A 12,400-nucleotide genomic window follows, 5' to 3' on the forward strand; every position below is an offset into this window, starting at 1 on the left:
CCGTAGTTGTGAGCTCAGCTTTTTGGGGGTAAAGTGCTGGACTAGCAGTTGTGGCTTTCGATGAGAGCTCGTGTCAGTTTTTTCCTCGGCCAGGGAATCTGCTTCATGCTTCGTGGATGGTCTGGGGACCGTACAAAACCTAGATGTTGTGTTACTAAAGTGATCCACACGTGACAGGAGTCCCGGCCCTTTGGGGTGAAGAGGTTTTAGCTTCATTGTCTGTGGTTCACACATCTAATATGGTAACTTATGACTCCCTGAAGTCAACAACAATCATTAGGCACCCACTTTGTTTAGGGGCTGCGGAGAATTACAAGGTACTAAAAGACATGGTCCTTATCTTTGAGAAATTCACAATCTGAGGGGGATATAGGGTCAACAGAATTTTCTACTATATTCATAGTAATCATAATAATGGTATTTGTTAAGCACGTACTCTATGTCAGGCACCGTACTAAGCTCTGGGGTAGATACAAGCAAATCGGGTTGGACACAGTCCCTGTCCCAAACGGGGCCCACGGTCTCAGTGCCCATGTTATAGATGAGGTAACCGAGGCACAGAGAAGTGAACTGACTTGCCCAAGGTCACACAGCAGACAAGAGGCAGAGCCGGGATTAGAACCCATGACCTTCTGACTCCCAGACCCATGCTCTCTTCATTTCGCCATGGACTGGTGCTTTGTTCTCAGACATTCTTGGTCATAGAGTTCGTGAAAGATCAACAGTCATCTCACTGCTCCCTTGAGATGTGGCAGAGGGACTGGGGAGAGAATTGGTTTGGGAGAACTTTGGGGAATAGGAGCAGAAAGGGCAGGGAGATACCTGGCTCTGGGGAGGCAGGTCTCTTCCTACTTCGCAGAGGGGCCAGAAGAACTAGGAGTTCCATGGCTTGGTCTCTCTTCCCCCATCCCTCACGCTGCCGGCTCTCCCGTGATCACCTCTCCAGTTGCCTTGTCAGTTGTTCCCTTTCTCCCTGCTGCTTTCCCCTGAGATTTGGTGCCACCTTCAACATAAAAACACACCATGAGGCTTAGTAGTATTTTAGCAGTTGCATTTTTATTGAGACCCATGGAAGCGCAAAGCGGGCTACTGGCCGGGATATTTCCGAAGGCTTTCGTGCTCTTTTCAAGCCATTGCACCTTATTCTCCAGTATGCCCCAGGAGTAGATGAGAAAAGGGCTTCCTGAGCCCCTTTCCCTACATTCTCCTTCCATTTACCCGGGATTATACCAAGTGAAGGAGTGTGTTGACTGTCTCCAGGAGCCGCACTCTTGCCTGGGAAGGTTCAGCCATCAGCAGACCTTCTGCTGCATCCACGTGTGTTGGAGTCGAGAAGGTGCTGTACCAGGAATAACCTGAGCAATGTGTTTCAGAGACTGCAGGACGTGTTTATTTCTCAGACCATATTCTTCTCCTTGCCCCTTTTGGGGGGGTGTGTGTGTGTGTGTGTGTGTGCGTGCATGCAGGGAGATCTCATGCATATATGTGTGCTCAGCGGGGAGCTATCTTTCCCTGATCATATAAACAGGGTTGGTGACACTAGTACGGCTTTCATAAATCCAGTATTGATTTCATTAAGATCCATGAATTTCAGCCTGAAAAAGGTACCGCGAGGTTCAGAAGATTGCACTGTATTTGAAAATTCTGCTTCACCTTTAAAGACCCCTCCCCCCCTTAAGTAGTAGCTTCTATTTGAAGAGGAGGTTGTATGCTGTGGGACACCCCTTTGACAACGGGCGGGAAAGCATTGGAAAAGCCCCTCTAGATGATCTGTAGAAGCATCGTGGCCTAGTGGAAAGAGCACGGGCCTGGGAGACAGAGAACCTGGGTTTAATTCCGGTTTCACCACATGTCACACAGCGGACAAGTGGGCAAGGCACTTCAAATTGGGGCCTCAGTTTCCTCATGTAAAATGGGGCTTCAATCGTACTTCCTCCTACATAGATTGTGAGCCCCACGTGGGCGGGGGCTATGTCCTGCCTGATTATCTTGACTCTACCTCAGTGCTTAGTACAGTGCTTGGTACACCGTAAGTACTTAACGAGCACCGCTGTCGTATTATTACGTCTTGAGGCCACCTGAGACCTATCGACTGCCAGTAAACTCTTTTAACGGGTCTTATTTGTCCGGTATGTAAATTTGAATGGCTTTCAGATCTAGAAATGTCAAAAGGTCTTTCCCTCACCTAAAGACCCGGCTGCAGGTATTTTGACCTTCCGTGTACCAACTGGCGTAAAACTGAATGAACTTCCTCCGGTGTTCCGTATTCCAGAATAAGTTACTAGAAATGTGATTTCAGAGGGTGATGTGACAAAAGATCCGGTCCACAAGGGACAAAAGCAAGTTGACTCATTTAGCAGTTCTTGATAGATTTTGATCCAAAGTCATCGGGCTCTGCGGGATGGACGAAAGTCACTGGTCTGCAGTAGATTGGCAAATCAACAGTAGTGACCTACTCTTGCTGTGGGAATGCACTAAACGCCATCTCTAGTCTGCCAAATAAAAGAAAAACATCCTGGATGTAGCCATGGTCTAAACTGCCTATGTGGAGCACAGTGCTGGGTCGAGCACCGTGTGATGCTCTTCAGGTTCCTTCTGACCGTACAACCACTGCGTAGACAAATGACCTCTAGACTGTCAAGGCAGTTAAGCATTAAGCTCCTAGAGATTGAAGACCCCCCCAAGGAGTTTGAGGCATATTCCAGCAGCCTGGTCGGAACAGGAGACCCCGACCTCAATCTCCCCGGTTCAAAAATAGCAGATAGGCATTTCACCGTGATGTCGTCTACCAGGTAGCTGTCAAGACTTGAAGCGTGGCCAGGCAAAGTCACCAAGATTGTGTCGATGCCTACGATGCGATAGCAAATCTATCTGCACCAAAACAGTTATTGCACGGACAGCGTCTTGCCCCTCTGTGACTCAGGCAGAAGTGCGGCTTACTGAATCCTGCCGTCATATCATGCAAATCGATTTAAGGAGTGTGCTTGACGGTTTGTGTGTGGTGCAAGCAGATGAGATCCAAGGTTGTGCAGCCTGCCATGAAACCAAGAACCTCTACGTATCTTTTAAGATGTCATTTGGCTCTGCGCTACTGCAGCAGCTCTGAAAGCTGAATACGGCCCCAGCCTCAACTCAGACGAGGAAGGAAGCCTGAGGGGGTGACGCCGCACTTGGATATTCTCTTCAAAGCGCCTCCTACTATTTAAGATGAGACCCTTCAAACCCTTTGAACATGCAGAGATTTGGCACTTGTCCCAACTCTGGAGGAAGTCCCTGCAGCAATCCCAGCCACGAGAACTGGTAAAAACCGCTGAGCTCTACAGGCAGGGACAGGGCGCCCTGCTCAAACACTGACACAAGCTCTTCCTCAACACGCGGAACACCGAGGAAATGCCCCCGGGATCTCGAAGATGTCACCAATATCGCCGTCTTCAAAAAGAAAGATGGAAGATGGGAGGGCGGCAATTACTGAAGCATTCCATTACTCACGACTGCTGGCAAGAGCCTCCCCGGAAACATCTTGGATCAACTTACGAAGAGTATCATCGACGGCGAGAACGATCCCTGCGGCGCATCAAGCCCTCTATGTGCTTTTCACAGACCTTACGAGAGCGTAGGCCACCATTACTAGATCTGGACTCCGGAAACTGCCTGGCAAACGAGTTCATTAAGATTCTGACGCTACTTGATGATGCGCGGCCGGCCCCATCTGATCCATTCCCCATCTCCGATGGGGTAGAGCAGAAATGCATTAGTGGGCTTGGTCCTTTTCAAATTTTTTTTTTTTTTTATGCAGCCCTGCTGGAGGATGTAAAATGAGATCCGAGTGCAGGTGTTAGAGTAAACTTCCTCTCCTCTGGGAAACTCTTCCAACTCAACAGATTTCAAACATCATCCAAAATCCTAGAGACAGTCATTTAAAAATTGCTGTATGCAGATGACTGTGCCCTAGAGACACATACCCAAGAAGATATGCAAATGAGTGTAAACTGCTCCGCCGAATCAGCCAGGCATTACGGACTGACACTACGTCTAAAGAAAGCCGAGGTGATGTATCAGCTTTCACCGGGGAAGCCAGACACGCAGCCGAACCTCTGCACAGGAAGTCTTCTGTCTTATGATGCAATCGGCTCCTGAAGAATCCCATCTTAAGTAGAAAATAGTGGAAGTTGGAACCACTTTATCCCTAAGAACAATATCACCAATGGGGGCTTGGTTCTGGAACCGAGGCTGGACACCCTATGAATTTAACCAAAATTAGCCACGATGAGTAATACAGCTCCATTAATAGATTGAGTCGGAGAGGTTGCGGAATAGGGTAGCCAATTTTTTTTTTTTTTTTTTTTTTTTTACATCACAAGAAGTAAAACAACCGTGTCAGCCCTCCCTGGCGACTCCACCCAGCGATCAGTTAGCCCTCCCCATCTCCACCCCTCTTGCCTTTAAGCTTTTCCCTCATTTTCCTCCCCGGTATGGATATTAAAATTGCTTTTCCATTTCCCTGTGGCTCCTGTGCACCTATTCCCCTCACTGCCTGTAGCCCCAGAGCCAGTGCCGTAAAGGATACTAGCGTTGGAAAGAGGAATCTGATGTGTTGCAAAGCTGAGAAGGTGGAGATTTATAAATATTGTAGTTGGTGTTTGTCTAAACTTTAGGACTTCTTGTATTAGAAACACAGAGCTAAACACCGTCACAGAATTCTGTGTTCTGGGCAGCACATTGACCAACAACGCAGAAATAGACACGGAAGTAGAAAATCTAATCCAGAAGGTCAGCACATCCTTTGGGAGACTGTCAGAGTGCGGTGGCTGTGTATTATCGGTTCCAGACCAAACCGAAAGTCTTCAGAGCTGTAATGCCGTCCACCTTCTTCTAGGGCTGTAAGACCTAGACTCTCTACCGACATCACATGTGACTCCTCGAATAGAGGAACTCCGTTAGTGTTATTTACGGGCTACCCTCTGCGTCGGACGGCTACACGGGATTGCAAACAGTGACGTCCTCGAATACGGGCTCCTAGAACCTGAAGCTGGGCTCTCCTCAGTACAACTGTGCTAGGCGGGCCGCGTGCAGAGAATGGGTACCCAAAGAGCTTCCGAGGACTAGCTGAAATTGGGAAGCTGAAAGCAAGAGAAATCACAGGAAATGTTTCGAGGACCCAGCGAAACAAAAGCCACAGACAGTGCTTCATCTCAGCTGAAAATTGGGAGTCAGTTGCCGCGATTAAGAAAGGAGAGGCTCTTCTGTTGTTGTTTGAGTAGAAGCTTCCTAGGGAACGAGAATCACGGAAACACAGATAAGAATAGTACCAGGCAACACGACGAAGGACCATCTTTATGTGTGTGCAGTGTGGTTGGGACTGTGGGTCCCCCATTGGCCTTTTTAGATATTACCCCCCCCCCCCCCCCACGCACCCGTAGACGAATTTTGTTGTCAGTGGCATCTTCTCTGAGCGTGTACCGTAATCTCCCAGACGCTTAGTATGGTGATCTGTAAACATTAAGCTCTCAATAAATTGACTGATTGAAGGACAAATATATATTATTTGCAAATTGCTAATCATCTGTTGATCAATTGGGGGTGAAGCCTTGCTGGTAGTACGGGCTCTTTAATTACTCTGTCGGTGAGACCTTTATTTTAAGAGTCCTATATTTGGGTGTGAACTTTTCAACCAGTTCCCCCATTTTCCTTCAAGTTCTTTCCATTTTCGAAACTGACCAGGATCTTCCTTTGAAGTTCTGTGATGGAATCTGCCGTCAGAAGCAATGGATGGGGGTAATCCTGAGACTTCAGGACTGAGAATCTGTGCAGAGAAATAGATTACCGTGCCCGGGGCTAGTACGGCTCTACTCGCGTTCTCGTCCCTGCCTGTCACGCTCCCCCTGGGCACAGAGTGCGGCAGGCAGGCAGGTAGCAAGCAGGGATTCAGAATATTGGAAGGTGCAGGTGCGACCCACATTATCCAGCTACATGTAAAACCAGGACAGAGAACCCAGGTTTCTTGATTCCTGGAGCAGAACTTTTTCTCCTGGACCAACAGCAGGACTTTCAAGTAATGTAAAGATTAAATAAGCTCATTCTGGACTGGGAATGTGACTTTATATTGTTGTGTTGTACTCTACCCAGCGCTTAATACGGTGCTCTGCACACAGCAAGCACTCAATAAATACGATTGATGGATTAAGCAGGAGTTTGGCCATTACTTTTTGCTGTTCTGTGGTGCTGAAACAATACTATAGTGACTGTGCTTTCACAGTTTTTCCAGCTGGAACCAGAACAGGTAGAGCGGAAAGTCTCATGAGAGAGAGGGCGTATGCATTCTTGTGAGGTACCCGCTCTTACGTTTCAGACATAGTACCATTTTGATTCCTGGGTAGTTCAGATAAACGTCAGCTAAAGCTCTCAACTTGTAGGAGATGATCCCAACTCAGAACCTCATGCGACTTAAAAAGGAAAAAAAGTCTTTGTTCTTATTCAGGTGATTTTTGAGATGTTTCGGTTGATGATTCAGCACTGGGCCTCCAAGTTTTCCTATGCTAAGACATGACTGTATATTTTCAGTTCTATAACTTTAGTAGCCAGCCCAAGGCTATTAGAAATCTGAATGGCTGCCGTCAGAACTAACTTGTATCCACCCCAGCGCTTAGAACAGCGATTGACACATAATAATAATAATGATGATGATGTTGGTATTTGTTAAGCTCTTACTATGTGCAGAGCACTGTTCTAAGCACTGGGGTAGATACAGGGTAATCACATGAGGCTCACAGTCTTAATCCCCATTTTACAGATGAGGTAACTGAGGCACAGAGTAGTAAAGGCTTAACAAACAACATAAAAAACCAGTCGAAATGTATGTTACAGCTGGTTCTGCAGAATGAAAAAGGAAGACATATGTTGATAGACTTCTTATGGCATCTTCTCTGAAGTTTAAAGGCTTAATTTGTTGACAACATATGAGCCAAATGAAACTTCAAACCCAAATCCCAACATTTAAACCTAACTCCAAGTGTGAGACGTAATGCTAGTAGCAAAAACTCCTCTGAAATTCCCGAAAATACTTTTATCCACTCACTAATTCTGGCTGAACGCTGAAAAATATTCTCTTTAGAGAAACTGGAAGATGCTTTCATTTTTGCCTGTTTCTTCTTCCTAAAAAGAAGAACCATTGTCCAACCTAGACAATGCTTATAAGACCCTAACCCATGTCTCCTGCGTATTCCTCCCTTGAAATTCAGTATTCCTTTACCTCCACCCCCATAGCCCCATCAACAGGGAAAACACTTTTAACAGTTTTCACAGTGCATTGGGATTCCAAGAAGAGGACACTAGTTGCAAGATTATTCTTTCATAAAAGTAAAAGGAAGAGTGGCTTCAGAGCGGGATTGTTTTGACATATCTTCAAGTTTTCAGGGAAGCTTTGGCATGTTGCATCGGCTCGATTCAATCTCAGTTCACTTGATAAGACATTTGAGTAATTAAAATGATTTCTGATCACCGGAACCAAAGCCTATTAATTCATTCTTTCAGGAAGACATTTGTGGTTCCAACGTGCTCGAATGCTTGCCCGACTCTGGCTGGAAGTGTGAGAGTGGTCATACTGTCACCGGTGCTTTGAGTCTGAAGCCTACTCCTCTCCAACTTTCCCGTTTGGTCTCTGCACACAGCAGTGATAAGGAAAGTTTTACTTCACTTACCAGCAATTCAACCAATGTCAGTTTTGTCCTCTATTGTGTTCAATCCACCAGGACTCTCACCAAAATCCAGTATCTCTGGTCGTTTCTCCATCTTGTGCGGGCTTGTGAAGATTTACTTCCTATCGGTGTATTTCGGGCATCCTTTAACACTGAAGTCCAGGGCTTATTTCCTACAATTAAAAAGAAAACGGCTTGGCTGAAATCCAGTGAGAGGACATTGCTAGATATGTGTGTTCAATTCATCTTGGGGTTTGGCATGGTGAGGGAACTGTCCCGCTCTTCTAAATAGCAGCAAATGGTGATGGCACAAAAGTGAAGCGTTGTAACTCTCATTTTGCTGACGTGTCCCTTTTTTTTTTTTTTTTTTTTAACATTTTTCAGACAACAGAATATTCAACCATGGCATCACTGACCGGTGGATTAGATGATATGAAGGCCAATTTAACAAGCCCATCGTCAGCGGATATAGGGGCCAGCGTTCCTGGGCCACAGTCATACCCCATTGTGACAGGTAAGAAACGAGAGGAGCTAACATTTGTTGGAACAGGATGGATTTGATGATTGAGAAGGGTAACGATATCTAGCGAAATTTGACGCTTCTGGCTACCGGTGGTCATTTGTATTGAACGAGGTCATAAGGCATTCAAAACGTGTGGGAAATGTTGTTGCTTTTCTTAAGAAGTCTTGGTCTTGATGTGAGTTCACTACTCATTATTCCAAAAAGAACAGAGGAAATAAAATCAAAATTTCAACATCGAAGTTTCACAAAAAATGTGATTCCGACCTCATTTTCTGCAAGCAATGCTGTTTCTCACCAGCCTGTGGGAATAGCTTCGCTTTCTGGAATACACGTAGATGATATTGAGAACTGGGATTGATGCCGCCAACTCAGTGGTTTGGTATCCTTGAAAATGCCATGTAGCATAGGACGGCCTTTAGCAGTATCTACATGACCGAGAAGATGTGAGCCTAGGTTACGGTGTCAGATTGTCTTCTAGGTCAGGAGTTTTAGAATGAATGGGATCGATGAAGAGGTTTTTTTTTTTTTCCAATTTGCAAACATTTCTGCAGGTGTAGACCATTTCTGCCATTTAAGAATCATAGGCCCAGTTGTTTCTGAATCCCATTCTAGTCAGCTTCCATGTTGAACCTCTTGAGTAGCTATTTTAAAAATATTTTTAATTCCGTCTAATTGATTAGTCGTTCATCACAGTATCTCTGTGAATTACTGGACCTTGTATCTTGGTGGAAAAACTGAAGTCAAGAGATACGGTGTCTATCTGTGTGCGTCTGTTTGCCTGTCTCAGTTTAAAAATTGGGGGCTTATCCTTCCCCGATAAAGATCGTCACCAGAGTCATTTAGCGGTAGTAGAAAATACCCCTTAAAATTCTGGTTCTTTATTTGAAGACAGTCCTTCGCATCTGCATGTGTTGTTGGGGAAAATGAATCTTGATCAAGTAATGATCCTAGAATCAGATTTGTCTCGAGATGGTCGCACTTTGTATATCTTTCTGTTTGAGGAAAATCTCTTTAGTATTTCAATTTTTAATAAATAATACAGTCATGATTTTTACATACCAATTTTGGAAGAGCCCACAGTACTGAATTTGCCCTCCTAAATTAGTGATTTGGCCTCAGTTTTTGACCCTAGTGGATTTGTAAAGGTACCTGGATGCTCAATAAATACTATTTGTTGTGGGTGGTGAAAGAGAGAAACCATGCTGGGAAGTTTTGGATGAGTTCCCTGGTGGACAACTGTTCTCCCCATCAAGCCACCCACTGATAGAGCATGGGCCCGGGAGTCAGAAGGTTATGAGTTCTATTCCCGGCTCCACCACTGTCTGCTGTGTGACCTTGGGCAAGCCACTTTACTCAGCTCCCTTCTCTGTAAAATGGGGGTTGAGACTGTGAGCCCCACATAGGGCAGGGACTGTGTCCAACCTGATTTTCTTGTATCCACCCCAGCGCTTAGTACAGTGCCTGGCACATAGGAAGCGCTTAACAATTGCCATTATTATTATTATTACCCAAATGATTTGAATTATCCTATAATTGGCATATTCAGGAGAAACACCTGAATCGAATGGCTGGTGGATAGTATATTGATTACATACCCTCTTTCATTGGTCAGAGTCTAAATGAGGTGATATGTGGGCATAGTCCATCCTTAGTGTTAATGAGTACTCAATTTCCCAAGGAAGCAAAGGGGAAGAGGATGTAAAGGTATTTTAAATTCAAACATACGTAATTTTCAGGATATTTATTCTCTTAGCTGTCTGTTTTTCTGATAACCAACCCCATTCCCTCTATTTACCTGGAGTTTCTGTTCTTTTTCTGCTGCAAGATGGAAAAATGTTAATTAGATGAAGACTTCTTTTCAGCAGTCATTTAGGTGGACGTTCCTGCGTCCTAATTATGGGCAGAAAGGTGAAGGAGTTATCTGTTTTCTCTAAATCATTTAATTTAAAGGGAGTTTCCTAGTATGAGTTAGGAACGATGTCTTCTCCGCAGAACAAGGCAAGTTTCCTGATGCCGATCCCGTCGAGATATTTTTAGCTTTCTAGGAAAGGCAACAAACCCGCTGGAAAGAAGATGGAAACAAAATGCATCTTTCTTGATCAAGATGCTTAGCCCTTTCCTACCAGAAGTAGGAAACTAGGAGACAGTGACCTTAAGTTACAGGATATTTTAGGTAGTAGCTGATTTTATATTTACAGAAGATTATTATTGTAGCTGTGCTTTGGTTGGACATGTCCGGGGAGCGATACCTCAGATCTTGTTGTTCCCAGGCAGTGATGAATTTAGGAGGAGAAAGCGAACAAATTTTATGCGCATTTGGGGGGTAAAGTTAAAGTTGCTTCCCCGTGGAACTCCCACCCGGAGAAAATCCACAGGGAGAACATCTGAGAATCTAGTTTCACCTCACTCAAAAAGTAGGGGAAGTTTTGACCCTCTTCTCCTCTATTCCCACCACTCCCCAACTCCCTCTTCTTCTTCCCTCGCAGTGAATTCACCGTGGCCCCGGGATCGTGGAGAAGAGGTCAAGGGTCCCAGGGTGATGAAGTGGTGGTTTGGTCTGGTTTCTTCCCCACTTCTCCACAGCTCTGGGCCAAGCTGTGCTTGTGTTGCAGTATTGTCCTGGTCATTTCATTATAGCCTGGCTTTTGGCCCTCTAGAGTTGCGATAAAGGAGACAGGCCCAGTACATATTAGAGCCTTTGAAGAAAATTTTGTATTAAACAGAGGTGCTTTTTTCACTCTGTTTTATGCAGGTGATAAAAGTTTATGTTCTTGTGAAAAACATGCTTAGTAGAGTACCATTTTTCAGATAAATCAAGCTACACCGCTTTTCTAAGATCACCGCTTTGGGTTTCAGCTTGAGATTTAAAAGGACAAAATTTTGGATGAAGATCGGGGTATACATGGCAACAGGCATTGGAGAAAAAGGTTTTACTGCTGCTAAGAAAACTAATCTTAACTCTTTTGATAGGTTGGGATCTGAAGTTCAAGCTTCAGTAGTTTTTATGAGAAAGTCTTGGCTGGTGTTGGGCTTTCAACCACAAATTGACTTAAGTCTAGTTCATATTGAGAATCTCGAGTCTTTAAGTCATGTCATAAAAACAATTTAATGCAAGATGGGGATTATGTGAATTATTATCCCATTTCCCCCATCGTGGTGTGGATCTCAAAGCAAATGGGCATAGCGCAATTCTCATTGCCAGCCAGGGCAGAAGGCCCCTATTTCTTGGTAGCCTGGTGGATCCAGTCTGTAATGACATTGTTTGACTCGAAGAAACGCTGGATTTTACCCCAGTCGTGGCTTCTGGAGAGGGAGGAAACAAAATAAGACCAAATGGCGTGAAAGGGAATTTAGATGACAGTCCTCAGTACTGCTTCATCCAATGACTCTCTTGCGTTCTGGACTGGCGACTAAACATCTGATTAGAGAACAACTCGATTTCTCTCCATCGTTTTTATGCCACATTAAATATTAAGTTAAAAAAAATTTCTGCTCTTACTACTTGCTGCCACGGTTCATAAGCGCGCTCTCCATTTGCAAGCCAATGACATGTGCCCAGCTTATTACTGCTGTAGTCAGCAGTTTCAGAGCAGCCCTGATTGTTACTAATTACCTGCAGATGCATTTTCTCTGCTCTGGCTTGCTGACTCCGCTTGGTCGCTATCACTTTGAGAGGACAAAGTGGCGCAGGAATTGACACCTTCACTCGGCTCTCCAATAAAGCGCAGAGGGCAGATTGACAAAACCCCAGGCAGCCCTGACTGCAGCTGGTTGGAGAGTCAGTTTGCATTAGCGGGGCCCAGAAGAGCCTGGATGGGACTGTCGACTGGCCCAGCCAAAGAGCCAAATAAGAACATTTCATTTAAGGGGGGACTCTGACATGAAACTCACATCACTCGGTTAAAAACCAAACAAAGCCGAGCGCAGTGAAGCATCGGCGACAGCTTTTGGGTTTGTTTGCTGGGGATTTTACAGCGGTAGCCTGATTCTGTAGGAAACGTGTGGTTGACATTGACCGCAGAGTCCGGGGGTTTGAAAAACAATCAGCGTCCTCTTCATCCTCTCCCTCTCTTTTCTTTTCCTTATCATCGTCTTCCTCCCTCACCTTTCTCCTTGTGCTCTTCCTCCTCCTGCTCCTTTTTCATTGCTCGTCTTTCCTCCTTCCATCCCTGCCTCCTTCCTG

At 45.1% G+C, this 12,400-nt stretch overlaps 1 protein-coding gene across 2 annotated transcripts in view; it reads left to right on the forward strand.

Annotated features, from left to right (window-relative positions):
• The window catches only part of PAX5 (paired box 5), a 251,331-nt gene that overhangs the window by 123,265 nt on the left and 115,666 nt on the right, over window positions 1-12,400 (forward strand). For both annotated transcript variants that reach the window (XM_029056299.1, XM_029056300.1), the window contains one exon: window positions 8,079-8,208. In XM_029056299.1, the coding sequence (XP_028912132.1) occupies window positions 8,079-8,208 (130 nt within the window). The remainder of the gene's footprint in view (window positions 1-8,078; window positions 8,209-12,400) is intronic.

The sequence above is a fragment of the Ornithorhynchus anatinus genome, chromosome X5, assembly GCF_004115215.2.
Source record: "Ornithorhynchus anatinus isolate Pmale09 chromosome X5, mOrnAna1.pri.v4, whole genome shotgun sequence".
In the NCBI taxonomy this organism is placed as follows: domain Eukaryota; kingdom Metazoa; phylum Chordata; class Mammalia; order Monotremata; family Ornithorhynchidae; genus Ornithorhynchus; species Ornithorhynchus anatinus.